Raw genomic sequence first — 19,847 nt, 5'->3', positions numbered from 1 at the left:
ATTGTCGGTTAAAAGGAAAGACAGCTGCCCTTACTGCAGAATGGGCAGCTGATTGGAGCTCCTCTGCCACTCTGAATGGTGGAAAGTCTTTTTGCTTTATTCTGTTTTAAATAAAGGAATACTTAAGGAAGCCTTCTGCCATCTCATCTTGCATGGGTATACATATGCCTGTGTCCCCTAAAATGTATCAGTTTTCCTTTTCCCCTGAGAAAGTGGCAGAAAATGCCCCCATTCACAGGCTCAATGAAGGTGATGTATGATTTTCATCCCAGCGTATTATATGAAATGCACATAATACAGCAAAGCCGAATTCAAGTAAAAGAAAAAATCCAAACTTAATAGTTATATTTTCCCCTGTTTACAATGCAGTTAGATCATAGAATTCCTGTCACTGAGGCCAAGAAGGATTTCCATCCCTTTAACAACAGCCAAGACAAGACAAGGTTTCTGTAAATAATGCTGCTGTTGTGTACAACTTAAGAGATGTCAATTGTGTCTTTCATGGTCAATCATTCTCTAACACGATGAGACATTCATAGTTAAACAACTGTATGTCATTCTCTCCTCTGCTAATTATACATCTTGCTGTATCAACCACAAAGGCAATACCTTTAAGGACTGTCCATGTGGTCCAGGGATGCAAATCCATCATGACCAAATTGGAAGTTAACGGAGCTCAGATTGATGGATTAGGCCCTTTAGCTTTGGGTTGTATAATATAGCTGAATGTAACTATAACATTCCAGCCTGAGTTATAAAGTAATTTATTCCTTGCTTTCAAATTTTAAAGAAAATATTTCTCCCCTAAATAAAAATAACCAACTTTTGTCACGTAAAAGTGTGCAGCACCTCCCTGGGTGTTTTTAAAGCACCTAAAAATAGCACCAGGTCCCAGCCAAAGTTAACAGAGCTGATCTTTCCATGGAAAACAGCAGCACAGGGGAGTGTATAAACCAATTAATGTAAAGTTAATGTAAAAGGGCTGCTTCCCCCACACTAGCCTGTGCTGCTCAGTAGCTCTGCCACCTCATAACTAAGAAGCACAAGGAAGAGGTTCTATTTATTTATTTGTCTAGGTGAGTTTAACTCTCACCATTAGTATGAAGAAACTTCTGCTCAGTTGAAGGCCAGCAGCCGACATGAGGCTGCGGAAATACTGGAAAGAGCTACAACAGACCCAACCTTGTTTGTTACTATGATTTGTCGTCTCCTCCTACTGGCGGCAGCTGTTAAATTCCGTCACCCTTATGAGCAGTTCTCACCAGTGGTTACTGCTTCTGGGTTGCCTAACATTATTTGCACCTCTTAAGACTGAACTCTCATGTAAAGCTAGGAGGAATCCTAGGCAGAACTATCTGCATTTCTGTACTAAATAGAAGAAATTGTTATTAAGTGAAAGAATCGGCATCTTTAAAAAAATCTCAGCATTCATTAAAACAAGAAATACAGTTACTAGACTTTGGATTTCAGTGATATACTTTAAAACATGTTGGCTTGGTGAAATCCCAGAAGCGGAATACAATTTCCAGTTATCAGGCGATGGGGCTGCAATGCTTTTCTCCATGCCTAGCAGCCTGATAATTAATAGAACATAAATAAATATACTGATTTTTCTTTAATTAGTGTAATTTATTCAAGATATATAATATGATTTTCCTTGCTCCAGAACTTGGAGTACCACAGTGCAGAATTTTGATTTCTTAAACAAGGACTATATGTAACCTTAGTCATACTGCAGATATAATCGTTATCTTCCATCTTTGCAAAGTCAGGACTTTTTAAACATCAACCTACAGTATGAAACTGGCTATTAATGTTTTACTGTACATACCCATATTTTTCCTCTGTGTTCTTCCCCTTCCCCCCTTCTCCTACTGTCACCTTTTTCTCTTTCAATCTTAAACCAATTAAGACCTACTTAGCCTGTAACACTAAGCCAAACCATATCTTAGCATGAACAAGCAAGCATGTGGGTTTCCAGTGGTGTTTTTACTCCTTCCCCAGTCCTTTCCTTGTTGTGCTACCCAGGGCTAAACCCTGGTGTGGCTTAATATGTCTAAATCGAGGCTTAAGGTGTCTCACTCCAGACAAACTACAAGCTGTAACCAAGGTTTGTTCTTGGTTTACCACTCACGATCTGTCTGGCAGAGACAAACCATGAGCCCAGGTTCAGACATAATGACATGGCTTAGCCCCAGATAGCATGGCAGTTGCATGACAGAGGGATGCAGCCACACTCTTTGTGTCAGGAACCCTCATGCTTGCTCATTCATGATTTTCTATTATGTGCAAACCAGGTCTAAAGATCGAAAATGATCATACAAAAGTTGGTAGTGGTGCTGTTGCTGGTTTGATCCATTTAGGTAAGGATTGGACCCAGTTGTGGGTCTGACCTGTAAATTGAAAACCACTATATAAGACTAAGCCTTTCAAATGGTGATGATCTTCACCCATTCATCAAGTCTAGCTTTTAGCGTCAATAGATCAATTGTGTTTTGAGCAATGTTCTATCCAGTAGTGTACTATGGGTATGAAACAACTGTGAGGGGGAAATATTGTAATGGACTGGAACTGCTAACAGCTTGTGCTGCTATTTCTCTATGTATTTTATCTGCTTCCCACTTCAGACTGGAGAGAATATGATGGGCGGGCACCAAGGCGAAGAGGTCAAGCTGAAGCTTTGGACCATCTTCTAAGCCAGGTGAAGATGGTGCACCAACAATGTGTGTGTCACGGTGAGTCCCACTTTTGTGTCCATAGGCAGTTTAGATACCAGTTCTCTTGAATAGCCTATTCATTGTGGGCATGTTCAGAGTGGCAGGAAAGGATATGTTGTTTATTAATATCCTTCCTAAGTTGCGCTAGCAAGTTCCTTTACTTAGCAGAGTGCATTCCTCTTTACACAGCAGAAAACTAGTTGCAAACTTGTGTGAGTTTCTTAAGACAATACACAATTCAATCTGGCTTGTCCAGATTGAAATGTGTTCTAATATTTTCCTGGTACAACCCCTTGAATCCCTCCTAAAAGAATAAAGACACCACAGTCTTATTCATAAGTAACAAAAAGAAAGTTTACTCACGATCGGGCAGAGCACAGTGTGATCCCTGAAGGCAGGCTTAGGCTTAAAGTTAGGTAAAGGGACCCCTGACCATTGTGCCTAGTCATGGATGACTTTGGGGTTGAAGCGCTCATCTCGCTTTATTGGCTGAGGGAGCCGGTGTACAGCTTCCGGGTCATGTGGCCAGCATGACTAAGCGGCTTCTGGCGAACCTGAGCAGCACACGGAAACACCATTTACCTTCCCGCCGGAGCAGTACCTATTTATCTACTTGCACTTCATGCTTTCGAACTGCTAGGTTGGCAGGAGCAGGGCCCGAGCAACGGGAGCTCACCACATAGCAGGGATTTGAACCTGCCTTGACCTTTTACCAGGTCACGCCTACCCACTAGTCACATGCAAGGAAGGATGCTCCAGGCCAGGAGGAACAGGAAGTTTTGACTGGCTGGACCAAACATTCCCTTGCATGTCCACTCTAGCAAAAGAAGGAATGTTGTATTTGACTGCTCTCAGTGGATGTTCCGGAGGTCCGGCCAGATCCCAAGGTTTCCGCAACCCGAGGAGCACTGTTCTACGCATGCGCGTGGCAGTAGACTGCCTCTGCGCATGCCTGTAGGGGTGGTAGACCACTTCTGCACATGCGGCAAAACCTGGCCCGATACTTCCGGGTTTGATGCTTTCGTAATGTGAAGTTTACGTAAAGAGGGTTACGTAAGCCGAGGTGCTACTGTACTTGTATCAGGCTCCCAGTGGTTTCAAGAGAATCATTGTAGTAATCAGATGCTGTATTTTGGAGAACTATGCAAGCTCTATGGAAAAGCTCATGAAGGAAATAAGCTGCTGAAACCCTCAGAAAAAAAATAATCAAGCCAACTTCCTATGCACCAAGAAGAGTGACTAATATAACTGTGGTATGCAATAAACAAATCTCGACCAGAGCCATAATACTGAACTGCGGAAACCAGCCCTTAATTATGGATGAAATATTATGAAGCATCTTAATGAAATCTTCTGCTGTCTGACTCCCCCAAATTTTAGCTAATTGGTACCATTACAAAAGGTAAAGGAGACTGGGACTCCTCTAGCTCCCTTGCAATTTGAGCACTGGGGTTAACTGATTTTTGTATGCTAGTGTGGTCTGTTAGTGGTGTTTGAGAACTGAGTTCAAATTCTACAGGCAACTGCTATAGGGACAATCTATGTGATCTAAGGGTACAAATCCAACTACGACTTTTTACTTCTCTTTGAATCTCAAACAAACATAGATTGCTGGATCTTTTGATTATCTTCTGCTTTTTAAATTAAAATACTTAGGACATCCCTCACAGGGTTATTAAGATGAGTGAAACAAGAATTATAAAGCACAATTAAAATAATATATGGAACTTTAATTGTGCTTTACAGTCCTTATCTTCTGTACATATTTAATAGGTTAAAAACTGGTTGCTGCTTGTCTGCTAGCCCTCCTTAGAGATGGAATGTTCACAACCTTTGAGGAGCAAGGCTTAGTTACAGAAGGAACAGTGGAAAGAAAGCAGGGATCCAGTTGGTAGCATGGCTGAAAAATAGAACAAAATAGCCAGCATGCTACAAAATCAGCAGGTTCCTGTAGAATGAATGTGGGTGATAGTAAAGTGTTGAGAGAAAAGAGGGACTGGAACATAGAAAGCTGAAGAAAAGAGAGGTCAAGGGGAAAAGGTGCTGGGAAACCCTCACACAAAAGCTAGGGGGAGGAAGAGCTATGTGAATTTGGCAGAGTAATAGTTTGCACCAAGGGGAAAATGGGGAATGAATGTCATATCTTCTTGGTTTTACCTAATCAGCCTAGTCTTTTATCTTGAATCTTTAGTAGATATATACACAAGGCTAGGTAATAAGAAAAAGGATGAGTTGACAGTAGTATAAATAATGGTTTGTGTAATGCCTTCTGCATGTGCTTTGCTCCTCAGAACCCTGTAAGAATCAGCCACAGAGCAGAAAACACTCTGTCTCCAAGAGTCTGAAGTATCTCTTCCACCCTGGCAGCAAATTCTTAAAAACACTGAAAAGGTAAGGTGGGGGGAGAATATGCCAACCGTCCACCTATGCACCCCCTTGCTATATTTGTTGAGTTTCCCAGAAACCGGGTGTGTGGGTCACTTCACTGTTTCCCAGGCACTTCAGGGGAACAAGGGAAATAGGGAGGGAAGCTGCTGTATCTTTCTTCCATTCCTCACTCCTCACCATGGTGGAAAGAATACTTCCCAGTAAAAACAATGATGATGATAAATCCCTCCCAAGCTAACTCTTTTCTATTTTCCCAGGGGCCTGTATCTGGCATCAATATTCTACAAGGATGACAACATATTGGTCACGCATGAGGATCAGATCCCTGTGGTCGAGATAGATGACACCTATTCTTGCCTGCTCATGCAGGACTTTCTCTGGTTCACTAAGGTGACCGCTTAGTAGGGTGACTTTTGAATGTGTGTCATTTTAGGTTAAATAAATATGTTTAAAAGAACATTATAAATTTACATCTAAATACATATTTTGTAGTCCATTGAAACATTTTCCTTTGACTCTTCCTATTTCTAGTAAGTAAAAACAATATTGTTACTGTACTTAAGAAAAATTTAAATATAAGGAGAGGGAGCCTAGCATAGGACAATATGAAAAGGTGCACAATTGCAGTGAGAGAGAGACTCTAGTTAGGATACAAACATGTTTCCTCTATTCATTTCAAAAAAAAGCTGAACTTGGGGAACTTCATACCCGCTGTATATAAAACTGGGCAGACCTGAGAATCCTAGAATGACCTGTTGCTATACTTGATGTAGGTATCGTGCATGTGGGATGAAATCCTGTGGCTGCGTCAGTGTGTCACTGTCTCCCAATCATCATGTTCCTGCATTCTGCAAACACGTCTCAAGATGCTTCTGGCCATCTCACAGATGCAGGTAAGAAAAGAGGCCTCTTCAAGGCACAGGAGTGCCAAAGATGGGTATTTTGCCAGCTAGGCACATATCACTCATACATCTGATGCTCAATCCATTGGTATTTAGGTCAAAATCATTAGATCTGAACTTCAGCTAGATAGATCTAATGCCCTTCATATACTAAGCAACTCAGGCAGGTGAGTAGGATTGAAAAGTCAAGGAGATACAGCCATCGCTAAGAAGGCATTTGAGTTTGAAGCAGAAGCAATTGATAACGTTCAGAATTTCTTGGGTGTGTCTCTGGCCAGGGGCCAATTTCTGTGTTCCTTTCCAACATAAACTCACCTCTTGGGAAAAATCTTAATGATAAATGGTTAGCTGTTCAAACATTTGTTTCATACCCAACATGAACATTGTGAAGCCATTATGTTGTCTCTGTGCTACATTATTGGGAGCAAAACAGACATTTCTATTTTTATGCTCTATTTTTCATGTTTTAACAAGTATCTTAATAGATCAAGCTTTAATTGATTAACTAGTGCAATTCATCAGTTAAAAGTTTAGTTGCAAATATATAATGCACACCAGGTACTTGGGAGTAGTCCTCCAAAACAGATTCCTTCAATGCCAGTAAAGTAATTATTGAGGAAAGTGATATAGATTGCAGAAAATATTAACTTATTCTTCCTTTCTGCCTGACAACAGACCTCCAAGGTGGCTGAGAATAAGCAGAAATAAATATGTAACAAATATGAAAATAGGGGTGACTGACTATGTACTCCCTACCATTTTCCCGATGAAAGGTTATTCAGCCTAGTGATATTATAAATGATAGTGACATATTGAAATGGCTGTACTTGTTGGCTATCATGTATAGCCAGTTCCATATGTGGTTAAGCTTTTTCACAAGCAACTTTTTAACTATGTACGATGAATATTTGCATTGACAGACACCAGAAAGCAAAGATTTCAAGAAGCCAATGGCCATCTTAGTCACTCTTCATAATGAGTAAAAAAATTGTGTTCATTCAGATTCACTAAAAACAGCTTTGCCAAAGTGTTGTGATTTATAAATATATGTAAATTTAATTGGTTAATTGTTAAAATATGCTTTCATCTGTTGACAGCCCTGCATATTATTCATGTATTGTCAGGTGACTTTGGTTTTAGGTAGCAAAGGAGCACTTCTGTCTGAATATTTAAATGCTCAATACCTTTTACTGTTACATTGGTACCTTGGTTCTTGAACTCCCGAAACGGTTTGAAAACCAGCTTCCGATTGGCTGCAGGAGCTTCCTGCACTCAAGCAGAAGCCGCAGAAGCTGTTTAGTCAGACGTTCGGCTTCCAAAAAACGTTTGCAAACCGGAACACTCACTTCTGGGTTTGCGGCATTGGGAGCTGATTTGTTCAGGAGCCAAGCCATTCGGGAACCAAGGTACCACTGTGTACCCTTGGAGAGTATAGAGGATATGCTATCTAGAGCCAGACTCCACTCTCCATAAATGACTTTTTCCTCTCTTTATTATTATGAAGGGTCTGCTGGGAATTCAGGATCTGGGACATGTCTTTTTTGAGCCCATCAAAGACAAGCAGGGCAATATTTTAGTCGTGACCCTAAAGGAGGTGAAGACAAACCAGACCTTTGAAAGTGTCCACTGGGTCCCCCTCTCAAAGCTGCAGACAAGTCGCAAGTCCATCTCATCTCCAGAAGAGCCTACAGCTCTGGATGTGCTGCTGATGACCATGCAGGTGCCTGGTGTGTGTGTGTGTGTGTGTGTGTGTGTGTGTGTGTGTGTGTGTGTTTAGTGATGGAAAGACTGTGCTCATATTCAGAGGCACTCAGTGACAGACTAAATACTTTGCATACAGAAAATCCCAGGTGCAGTCCCAAGTTTCTCCAGTTAAAAGGATTTTAGGAAGGCAGGCTGGAAAAGACCACTACCTCAGACCTTGAAAATCCACTGCCAGTCATAGAAAACAAGGATGGAGAACCCCTAGGGGTCAAATACAACCCTTCAAGTCCCTTTCTGATCCTTGGGACTCTTCCCAGGCCATACTCAGTGGCCCTGCTTGGCTGTTTTTGCTACAAAGAATGTGTCATTGAATTCTGGTTAGAGATAGGTAGCCGTGTTGGTCTGCCATAGTCAAAATAAAAAAATTCCTTCCAGTAGCACCTTAAAGACCAACTAAGTTAGTTCTTGGTATGAGCTTTCGTGTGCATGCACACTTCTTCAGATACCACTTCTTCTTCAGGTATATGAAGAAGTGTGCATGCACACGAAAGCTCATACCAAGAACTAACTTAGTTGGTCTTTAAGGTGCTACTGGAAGGAATTTTTTCATTGAATTCTGTTACTGTCTCTTGTTTGGACTGTCGCTTGTTTGGAGGTAAGATAGAGAGGGGTGTGTACAATGTGGAGAGACTAGACTACTATATTAAGATAAAATTAACATTCATTGTTCTGGTCCTGCCCCCCCCCCCCGGAAGGTTGCCAGAATAGGATATGGACCCCAGGTTAAAAGAAGTTCCCTATCTTTGGACTAACCAGTACTGGTCTAGACAGACCAACTGTCTGGCAATACATGGAACCTGCATTAAGCGCTGTTTAGGAGTGCAGAAGTTCAGCTTCTTTTTTGCTTAGTTTTTATTCAAGGTATGTGACACTTTGCAGAGGCAAAGGAAAAGTTGGTTTCCCAGGTGTAAGTTTTCCCGCTAGGGATTCAGATAACTATTTTTGATACATTTACCCTTCTTGCATCCAGTCACAGTTGTTTTCCCAGCTTGTTAGCAGGTCTTAGCAAAGAATCCCTTCCGTCAGTGCCCAGCCTTTCCTCCTCCTCTTGACCCCTCGTCTAGTTGTTCCTCTCTCTTTTCATTTCCTCTCAGTCAGCCAAGTGTCTCCAGCAACAAAAGGCACTCAAGCACCTGTACAAGGGTCTATTGAAAGTGCTTATTCAAAGCCATTGCCAGGATTAGCAAAGGCCAAACCACTAAAGGGCCAGTTCAACGCAGTCTCTGTTCCTGGAGATTGCAGCACTAGTCTGGATATCTGACAACAACAGTCTCCTTTGTAAAATTTCTGGTGCCTCCTGCCCCGTGCCAGTCTGTCTCCTGAGGCTTTTGGTCTTGGTTGGATCCAGGAAGCTGCAGACAAAATAGCTAGACTGAACTTTGAATTCAAGCCACACAAACTGTTAAGTTTGATCTGCTGCTGCTTTTAAAAAAACAAAATAAAATCCACCACTGTTTTAACCCTTACTGGCTAGAACAGCAGCATCTTGGGATCTTAGCCTTGTTGTGGGGTCCCTCTTTCTCAGTTGAATTTTGTCAGGTTTCTGCAGCAAGATGTGCCATTTTATGGTCATTTTCTCCCTTTAGGACAAGCTGGTTTACCACCAGCGAAGCAGCCAGGCTCTCCCCCCAGGTCTCTATTTGGGTTACCTGAAGCTCTGTAGTGCTGTTGACCAGATCCGAGTGTTGGTGCCTGAACGTTTACCTAACATATTATGTCATGTGAAGATACGAAGCAACCCAAACATCTCCAGGTAGGGCTTTCAATCCAGGCCTGCAGCATAAATTGATGGACACGGTTATTTCTTAATCCCATTGTGCTCTACATCACTTGCTCTCAGTCAGAGGGTTAGAGGTAGGGAGATCCCTTGTTGGTTTGACTACAGCTAAATGGGTACGGTCAAGAGAAATGGAAGAGAGACTATATGGACAGGGCAGGCAGGTTTGCCAGCAGGTTGAGATGGTGATGTTAAAAGAAGATCTTTCCAGATATCTGATGAATTGCTCATTAAATGATGTTATATGTACTAAGTAAGGAAAAGTCACATACTGAACTGAGATCTTTTGGCTGCATATTAATAATGTGATAGCAGCTCCAGGTGGTATAACCAATCTGTGACTTCTGAAGCAACTGCAGGTTCCTATTCTGATCTCAGACTATGGCAGTGAGATATTTTTAACTCTCTCTGCTCTGCTGGCTCATGTGTCCAATATAAGAACTTTAGGGTTGTATGCCTTATACCACCTAAGTGGTCCAAAAATGATTTTTTTTCCTGCTCCTAGCTCTTTGCCCTAGTTCCTTCCAAGTGAAAAGGCCAGGTTTCATGTCAAAAGTCCATATTTATTCCCATACTAAATGCCCTCATGATATGCAGCCGTTAAGGGTTTCTCTAGACATCGCACATTTCCTACATGAAAGCACTTCCAGAAGAAGTGTGAAAATGCATGTCCTAGCAAGCAACAACATAATCATGTACGTTTTTTTCCTAGGCATTTACTGCATGTAAGCTATCTGTGCATTTATCCCTATGTCTTCTTTTCAAGGGAGGAATGGGAGTGGCTGCAACACCAAGTCAGTGTGGAGGAGCCAATTCCCACAGAGCAAAATCTCGAGACCACCCAGAATCTCTTCCTTCAGGAGCTTCAAGTGGCAATCAAAGAGCTGATGCAATTGGTCAATATCCCACTGCATGAGGTAACTTTTAGGTGGGGCTGTATTGTGTGTGTGAGGAGAAAGAGGTATTGCTGGTTTTGTAGCTCAGTGAAACATTACTGCACTGGCGCTAGTTTATATTTTTTACATTTCTACTTCATATCATGAATATTAAGCCAATATACAGATAGAAATTATTCTTTATAAGCAAGAACAATGTAGCCAAGGGTGAGCCCTACACTGAAATGATTCCCATTCTGATGCAGATTCTCTGTACTGCAGTGTAAGCAGCCCCTGCTCAAGCAGTAGTGCAAACTGTAAGATAGGACTGCACCTCAGAGAATGTCTAAAGTAGGTCAACTTTATAAATATTGGCTAAAACTATTGTACCTAGTTTTCTTGGCATGATTAAACAAAAGAAGCCTGCAAGATGAACCCCTGGGAGTGATTTTTTTTAAAAAAAGGTTTAAATATCCGGGGGGGGGGGGGGTATTCTACCCTATAGGATTAGAAGAGTCTGACAGCAGCAGAAATGACAGTCTAAACATTAGATCCTGCTATCCACCTCCCAAAAGTTCATTTGCTTCTTATGTAAAGCCTGTTGGCCTTCTGTTACTTTGCCAAAACTTAGTAAGAATGTATCTATGAACAATGGCAAAGATCTAAAAGGATGTCTTCAAGAAATATCCCAATATTGTAGGAAAAAGCCATTTCAATTCAAAGCTGCAAAAAGATGGTTTCAAAGAATCGTCCTCCATACATGTTCAACTGGTTGCTAAGTTGTGGCTGTACAGTGGTGCCCCGCAAGACGAATGCCTCGCAAGACGGGAAACCCGCTAGACGAAAGGGTTTTCCGTTTTTGAGCTGCTTCGCAAGACGATTTTCCCTATGGGCTTGCTTTGCAAGACGAAAACGTCTTGCAAGTGTTCCGATTTTTTTTCCGCTCCCCCCCCCTTTTCTAAGACGCTAATAGCCTTTTAGCCGCTAATCCGCTAATCCTTTAATAGCCGCTAAGCCTTTAATAGCCGCTAAACCGCTAATAGCGCTAATCTGCTAAGCCGCTAATAGGGTTGCTTCGCAAGACGAAAAAACCGCTAGACGAAGAGACTCGCGGAACGGATTAATTTCGTCTTGCGAGGCACCACTGTACATCAATAAAACACTGCCTTCTCATGTTTGAATTCTACAGGCCAAAGATTTTCGCCTGTACAGTCAAGAAGTTCTGGACTTCGGAGGACAAGTCTCATTTCTCCTCCTTCTGCCTCCCTCCGAGGATGTGTGTACTGCCCCTGGCCAGAACAATCCTTACACACCTCGGTCTGGCTTTCTCACACTTCCACTTCAGATCTTTGAGCTAGGTGAGAATGGCTGCATGGGGACACTTTGGGATGTATCAATTTTGTTGTCCTCTGCTTCCTTCTTCTTCACAAAGGGACTGTCTCATGTCATCCTTAATCCATCCTTAAAAGTAATTTAAAAATCTTTTAAGTGATTGGGACCTCTAAAGGTCTTAATCCAGCCCTGGCCTGAGGACCACATATATACCAATTTTTTTCAGGTTGAAGGCTACATTGACCCATGGCTAACCCTCTGGACCAAATTATGAAAATAGGCATGGCTACAGTGTAAAAGTGGGTGTGGCCCCCTTTTAAGGACATAAGTGGGTGTCACAAAACCTTTTCCCCATCAAATTATCACAGTGGGGGAACCATGGGAGCAGTCAGTTTAATATTTCTTTTTAAGGTGAACACATTTGTTAAAGCATCATGGCATGACACTGGGGAACTTAAAAACTTTTTTTAAAAGTTGAAGTATTTTAACTTTTTCTTTTAGTAACAAATTGAGTTTTTTTGGGGGGAGGGGTATATATGAGATACATATTGGCCACTGCAATAAAATCAAACAAATATTGATAGTCCAAATTCATCTGTGAGCTTTTTTCTACTTTATATATAGCTCCAGTTCTGTTGGCAATGATTAGATCTGCTTCTGTGATGGTCCCCTGGTAATCCTTCACCCCCTCCTCTCCCTTTGTTTTCCAGTTCATTTTTTCACTTATGACCGCGAGTTCATTAGTCAGTATTGCCAAGTGTCTGCCCTCTTGGAGCTGGAGTCACTTCTCTCTCAACAGAGCCTCAGAGAGGCCTTCTCAGACTCAGAATTAACTACTGCCAAGCAGAGGCATCAACAAGTTCAGGACTATATACAGGTATGTTACAGAGGACTAGTAGAAAGTATTGAGTGTGATATGCTTGGCATGATATGCTAGGCAACAAATTGCTGATCCCCTGTATAACCAATCCAATATATCCTCTTTACATGGCTAATTGCTGGAATATAGCTTTCTTGCTTTGGGATTGCATCAAGGGCCCTGCAAATGTGCAGACTTCCTCAGCAAGCAGAGAGTGGAGTTTCCCTAATTAGTATTAAGTCAAGTTCAGCAGTGGTTCAGGAGATCATGGACAACCACAAGTTCTCCTGGTTTTTGGATGAAAGAGCAGAGGGGTTGGGCACCCTAAATCTTCAGTGACAAGAGGATTTCTATATGCCTTTCTGTGAAACTCACTGATTTCCAAGATGTTGAGGAAGAAACCCACATCATCCTGGCAAGTACCTTTTTGGTCCAGTAGACCTTTGTTTTTCAACCTCCTTCACCTGGCATTTCAGGGTATGTGGCAGCAATGACCTATTAACCCAGAGGCATATATACCATCCAGACCCAGCCGGGCTAACACTAACTGCTTGGTAGCTGAGCGGCAGACCTTCTGCAAATTAGGGTCCTTGAAGCAGATCCTTCCTGTTCTGCTGTTGTATACCGTATTTTTCGTCCTATAGGGCGCACCGGCCCATAGGACGCACCTCGTTTTGTAAAAAAAAATTATTCCCCGCCCCGCCGCGGCTGCCGCCCCAAGCCTTGCGCACACCTGCCCGAAGCACGGGGCACCCTCCGGAGGGCTCCCCGTGCTTCGGGCAACAGGCTGCCGCCCCAAGCCTCGCACACGCTCGGCGGGACCTCCTGCCGGGCGCGCAAGACTTGCGGACACTCGCCGGGGCTGGAGGCTGCTGCCCGCAAGCCTTGTGAGCCCGCGGGAACTCCGGCTGGGCTTGCAAGGCTTGCGGATAGCTTCCTGAAGCCTGGAGAGCGAGAGGGGTCGGTGCGCACCGATGCCTCTCGCTCTCCAGGCTTCAGCGAAAGCCTGCATTCACCCCATAGGACACACACACATTTCCCCTTCATTTTTGGAGGGGAAAAAGTGCGTCCTATGGGGTGAAAAATACGGTAGATGCCCAGCCACACTTTGAAAATATATAGCAACATGATCCTGGCTGTTCTAGGGCAGTGGGAGTGTTAGTTCACTGTTTACTGGATCCTGCTGCATATACCAGAAAGAACATTAGTAGTAAGTAACTAACATCGTTTTATAGGATAGCTCCTACCCCAGAACTCCCACTTTTGTTTCTTACTAGTCAAAGCATCTGGCTGGTGATGCCAGCATGCTTTCAGCTGTGTTGTGCTGTGTTAAGATTGATTTATTGTCAATAATGAAGGATCTCAAAGGCATGCAGCAGCTCTAGCCAGCAAGCCCATCTAGGTGTTAAGCTTGTCTCTTGTCAAATCCAAATTTGTCCCCTAGAAGTGACTCCAAAACTTTTCCCCCATGGACCACTTGAAAATTGCTGATGGTCTTGGCAGACCACTTAATGCTTTTTCTTCCTGTTGTAGCAATTGTAAATCACTGTGCTTTTAATTGTATTTTTATTCTTTTATATATATATATTGTATTACAATTTGAATTACACTGAATTCCAACTGTAACACAATAAAATACAAAATAAGCATGCAATAAAAATACAATTAAAAATCAATATGAACATTTCATGCAATGGATGGGCCATCTCCTGTCTTCAACCACAAATCCAAAGACATGCTGTGGACCACCAAAATGAAGCTTACCTGCCTGAGATTGATCTTAACTGCCTGGCAGTTTGAATGCAAAGGGCCAAGATGTGAGGGAATTTCAATGACTGTTTAAAAAGAAATTGATCTTATGCCACCTTCTATTATGGCCTTGGGTAAATTTACTTCTCTGCAAAATCCTGAATTCAGGGAATAAGTATGGAGTGGGGATTAGAGGGGGAGTTATGAGAAATGACGCAATCCTAGGAAAGTGCTCCTGTTTGAGACATGTTCAATGAATGAACCCTATTTATCCAGATTGGTAGCACAGCACAGCAGTCTTAAGGAGTTTCAAGGAATGTGTGGGGTAGTTTCAGGGCTGTAAAAAGTTACCCATGCCACACCAAGTGACTACATCCCAGTGTGCATAAGCTCTACATGTGTATTAACATAAGCATATAGAAACCAGATCCACCCCACATGGAGAATCTTTAAGAGCATCCATCAATATGTGTGTACAACTCCTTCTCATACAAAGATGGCAAAACTTGTGGCTAGCCTGCTGCGCAGCCTCCTGAACGATTTTTCAGTGTCAAAAAAGGAGCTGATTCTGTGTCTTTCTCTTGGACAGCAAATGGAGGAGATTTGGCGAGAAATGCGCTGGATGATGGATGCATTGCAGCATGCCCGGTACAAGCAGCCTTCTGGTGGCATCCCACTCACATGGTTTCTTGAAGAATCTAGCATTGTACTAAAGGAGAAAACACGATCAACCTCTTCCCATTTGGACTTCCTTCCCTCACCTACCCCTTCTCCTGAAATGAGCCGCAAGCTCTCTGGTGAGAGTTTCCTTTGCATTTTTTTGGACTTTTTATAACTACTAATCAATCCCCTCTCCTAGTCCAGCCCTCTGCTCTAACATGGTATCTTATCTAAAACCTCCCCAGTAACTGTCTGGACAACCTCTTCTGGAAGTATTCTGACAAGGACATTCTACCATTTTATCTCCCTAGATAGCTTATTCTCGCTTATTCTCTTTGCCCAGATGTTTTTCAAAATCCATTTTACAGATACCGTATTTTTTGTCCCATAGGACGCACCTAGTTTTTTTGGGGGGGGAAATAAAGGGAAAAAAATTTCCCTTTATTTCCCCCCCAAAAGCAGGTCGGGGAAACAGAACCAGGTCGAGGAACAGCGGGATGGCGGTGCTGCGCCTCCCTGCTGTCCCCCGAGCTTGTGGGGCTGGCTGATGCAGAGCGCCTCGCCCGCCAGGCGGCAGGCTGCTATCCGCAGCGTGGGGAGCCTTGTGGGGAACTCCTGCAAGGCTCCCCACGCTGTGGATGTCTGCCTGGCGCGGGGGGCGCTCTGCTTCAGGGCGCCCCTCGCGCTGGGCAGCAGGCTGCTATCTGCAGCCTAGACATCCCTGCGGGACCTCCCGTAGGGCTGCCTAGGCTGCGGATGTGTTCCCGAAGCGCCGGGCACTCTGTTTTCAGGGCGCCCGACGCTCCGGGAAGCAGGCTGCTATCCGCAGCCTAGACATCCCTGCGGGACCTACCGCAGGGCTGCCTAGGCTGCGGATGTCTTCCTGAAGCCTGGAGAGCGAGAGGGGTCGGTGCGCACCGACCCCTCTCGCTCTCCAAGCTTCAGCAAAAGCCTGCATTCGCCCCATAGGACGCACCCAGATTTCCCCTTCATTTTTGGAGGGGAAAAAGTGCGTCCTATAGGGCAAAAAATACGGTAAATCTGTTTCACTGAATAAAGGCTCTTTAGGTGGGTGGTTCCAACATTTGGGAAATTGGCAAGTTACCTGTTTTGGATGGGTCTGCATTCCCTCAGAAGTTTTGGGGGTACTCCTGGATACATCTTTGTCACTAGAGGCCCAAGTGTCCCCTGTGGCTATGAGTTCCTTTTACCAGCTTCATCTGGTTTGCCAACTATGGCTGTTCCTGGACAGGGATAGTCCATGCACTGGTAACCACTGCAGTCCATGCATTGGTAACCTCAAGGATAGAGTACTATAATGTGTTCTATGTGGGGCTGCTCCAGCTGATGCAGAATGCTGCAGCCAGATTGCTGATGAGGAGTTTCTAGTCAAGAACATGTGACAGCATTGTTAAAAGAGCAGCACTGGCTACCCACCTATTACCGAGCCAAGTTCAAGGTTCTTGTATTGATTTACAAAGCACTGAACAACTTGGGTCCAGGGCACTTTGGGGATCGTTTGAACCTTTATATTCCAGCTCGATCACTGAGATCATCTGCAGAAACATCTATGGTCGTTCCCTGAATTGATGAGGCTCATTTGATAACCATGAGAAATCAAGCCTTCAGTGTCCTCAGTCCAGTCTTGTGGAACACCCTGCCAATAGAGATTCAGTTGGCACCCTATGTGTCAACTTTTCAAAGCTTGCTGAAAAATTTTCTATTCCACCAGGCCTACGCAGACAATTAATAGTACATCCCCACAATGGTCTATTGATGTTTGTTTTTAATTTCTTTCTGCTTTTAACTTGTTTTTAACATTTATAATTTTACTATTTGGTTTTCTGTTTATATTGTTGTAAACCGCTGTGGTGTATTTTTTATGATACAGCGGTATAGAAATATTTTTATAAATAAGTGCTTCCTTTTCTTTGCTATTGATTTCCTTGCATTTATCTACTTTATAGGCCTTTACATATGAAAGCAGTCTTTCCCTCCTTAACCACTGCATGTAAAGCTGAAAGTGCTATCACAACTTCCATTATCTAGACCAAGTTATCTTTGTCACAAGCATTTTAATAAGAAAACTTCTATCATTAACCTTGATGAGGCCTTCCAGATATCCTGACAGCACAAATTTAGAGTTGTCGGAATCTGATGCATTGTAATCTTTAATATAATCTCTAGTACCTCTTGCCAGCTACTTGTTAGTAACGACACCTAAACTATTCACCTCCCTTGTACATATATATTTTCTAGAAAAATGAGGAAGGCATGTGCAGAATCTGTTTCAGGATTGTGGGATAAACATGTTCCAGGCAAAAATAGTTAAAAATTGGCAGTGAAAAGAAACTGGGCAAAAGTGGAGTGGCAAGAGTGGAGTGTCAGAATCCCTTTTGCTCCAATCTTAAAAAGAAAGAGGAAGGAGACTAGATTGGGGAGAGATTCACAAACATCATTGGCCAGATAATCACTTCCAAGTACCGTATTTTTTGCTCTATAAGACTCACTTTTTCCCTCCTAAAAAGTAAGGGGAAATGTGTGTGCGTCTTATGGAGTGAATGTGCAGCTATCCCAGAAGCCAGAACAGTGAGAGGGATTGCTGCTTTCACTGCACAGTGATCTCTCTTGCTGTTCTGGCTTCTAGGATTCAGAATATTTTTTCCGTGTTTTCCTCCTCCAAAAACTAGGTGCGTCTTATGGTTTGGTGCATCTTATAGGGCGAAAAATACGGTAAACTGATAATGCTGTGTTCTTGCCCATAAATATTTTAAACAGGTTACATCCTCCAGGATTGTACAGGTAACGCAACTGCCATTCAGTTTGTGTTACCAGGAAAACAACCTGTCAGAGTAAGATTGGCCATGAGCCAGAGGTTCCTCACCCCTGCTCTAGCCAATCAGAACTCCCAGGCTTGGAGTAGAAAAAGGTTTGACCCTCAGGTCCACTTGTACAGCTTGTTTGAGTGAATTACTGCACATTCTTCCAAGATAATTCCCTGATAAAGAAGTAATCTTTTTATCATTTTCTTTCAGATTCACATGGAATCTCAGATGAAGAGGGCTCATCAGAAGTATTCTTAGCTACAGACAGTGACTATGACTCCAGCAGAGCCCAAAGCCCCAGAGAGCTTGACCTTCTTTACCCCTCTTCAGGGCCTGAGTACTGCACTAGAAGAAATCCACGCCCTTTGAGGGACAGTGCCCCTGACGTCCTGCAGAACCATGAGCTAAAGACACCCCCTATTCCTCCAGAGGAGCCTCGGCCTCCCCCAGAGCTTTATGACAGTGACTTTGTGCTTCCTAGTCGGCAGATAGAGCTGCTGCGCATCACAGAGAAGAGGCAGGCCTACTGTGTCCGCACCAGCAGCCTGGATTTCCCAAAACCCCTTTGCCATGGGGCCAGAAAGTCTTGCCCTGGCTCTGTTGACAGTTCACCAACTGAAAGCAGAACTGCAGGCCGTTGCAGCCCTGTGAGACTTGGGACAGGCTCAGAATTCAGCCCCAGGCATGGCTGTCCTGCAGGGAGCTCTGAGCCTGTCTTTCGGACACGCTCAGTGGAATGGACTCGGACCTTCCAGGAGGCAGCAGATCCAGGACATGTAGCAAACCGGGTCAAGTCAACAGGCTCCTTCGCCTTACGTGTGTGCCCTCAGTACGAAACAGGGCTCTCCAAAGAAACAAGCGTTAAGGTATCATTAAAATCCTGGTCTTGGCTCATCAATACAATAGTGCAGTACTGAAAATGGAGGCAACACTTTCAGGAAGAAGATGTATTCCTTTTTCCTAGATTTGGCTATGTGACCCTTCCCCTTCCTGATACTTTCCATTAAATGGGTTTCTCACTATTGCTTCTTTTGGGGCTGTGTCCCAGAACTGGCAATGGTAGTGTCAGTAGGCCACAGAGAATTGGAATGCTGTTGTTAATTATTCCATATGATCTGAGGATGCATCCAGACAGCAGCTCCCTGTACTTTTACTTTTGCACTTGCAAAAAGAATATGTATTATGTTTATTAGATTATACATCCTTTTCACTATAAAACCACACTATAGACACAACCTAACATGTCCCGAAACATAATGTTCCTGCCTCCGGTACCTTATTTATTTATTAGCAGGTAGTGCTGTGGTCTAAACCACTAAGCCTCTTGGGCTTGCCAATTGGAAGGTCAGCGGTTTGAATCCACGTGATGGTGGTGAGGTCCCGTTGCTTTGTCCCAGGTTCTGCCAACTTAACAATTTGAAAGCACACCAGTGCAAGTAGATAAATAGGTACCACTGCGGCGGGAAGGTAAACGGCGTTCCGTCATTGCTTCCGTCATGGTGTTGCATTGCACTAAAAGTGGTTTAGTCATGCTGGCCACGTGACCCAGAAAGCTTTCTGTGGACTAACGCCAGCTCCCTCAGCCTGAAGTGAGATGAGCACTGCACCCCATAGTCACCTTTGAGTGGACAACCGTCCAGGGGTCCTTTACCTTTACCTTATTTATTGGGGATTATTTCCAGTAAGTTGTTCATTTCCACATCAGCCAGGTTCAGTTGTTGAGCTTGCAATGCTGATTGTGGCTTGCAATGTTGCACTTTTATGGTGGTTAATTATGATGCTCTTAACTAAGGGCTTCATGAATCATAAATAGCCAAATTTTCAAATGGAGTAAATGGGGTGGAGATGTACAGTGTAGATCTGAACATGGTATGGTATTACAGTGTAGCCTTCAGGATGTAATAATATGAATGCACTAGGCATCAATTGACTTGTTAAGGATTAACCTTCCATCCACATCACGAGTCATATTGGTTCAAACTATGGACCAATAAACTTT

At 43.3% G+C, this 19,847-nt stretch overlaps 1 protein-coding gene across 8 annotated transcripts in view; it reads left to right on the top strand.

Annotated features, from left to right (window-relative positions):
• LOC310692640 (ankyrin repeat and fibronectin type-III domain-containing protein 1-like) overlaps window positions 1-19,847 on the top strand; it is a 346,685-nt gene that overhangs the window by 324,581 nt on the left and 2,257 nt on the right. For 7 of the 8 annotated variants that reach the window (XM_083473610.1, XM_083473609.1, XM_083473608.1 and 4 more), the window contains 11 exons: window positions 2,628-2,735; window positions 5,009-5,108; window positions 5,363-5,495; window positions 5,879-5,998; window positions 7,512-7,727; window positions 9,358-9,524; window positions 10,315-10,465; window positions 11,613-11,781; window positions 12,466-12,632; window positions 14,953-15,160; window positions 18,059-18,714. In XM_083473610.1, the coding sequence (XP_083329736.1) occupies window positions 2,628-2,735; window positions 5,009-5,108; window positions 5,363-5,495; window positions 5,879-5,998; window positions 7,512-7,727; window positions 9,358-9,524; window positions 10,315-10,465; window positions 11,613-11,781; window positions 12,466-12,632; window positions 14,953-15,160; window positions 18,059-18,714 (2,195 nt within the window). The remainder of the gene's footprint in view (window positions 1-2,627; window positions 2,736-5,008; window positions 5,109-5,362; window positions 5,496-5,878; window positions 5,999-7,511; window positions 7,728-9,357; window positions 9,525-10,314; window positions 10,466-11,612; window positions 11,782-12,465; window positions 12,633-14,952; window positions 15,161-18,058; window positions 18,715-19,847) is intronic. The other variant, XM_083473614.1, reaches the window with a different exon arrangement.

The sequence above is a fragment of the Podarcis liolepis genome (assembly GCF_965112155.1).
Source record: "Podarcis liolepis genome assembly, chromosome: 14".
In the NCBI taxonomy this organism is placed as follows: domain Eukaryota; kingdom Metazoa; phylum Chordata; class Lepidosauria; order Squamata; family Lacertidae; genus Podarcis; species Podarcis liolepis.
This window is presented reverse-complemented; position numbering and strand designations above follow the sequence as displayed.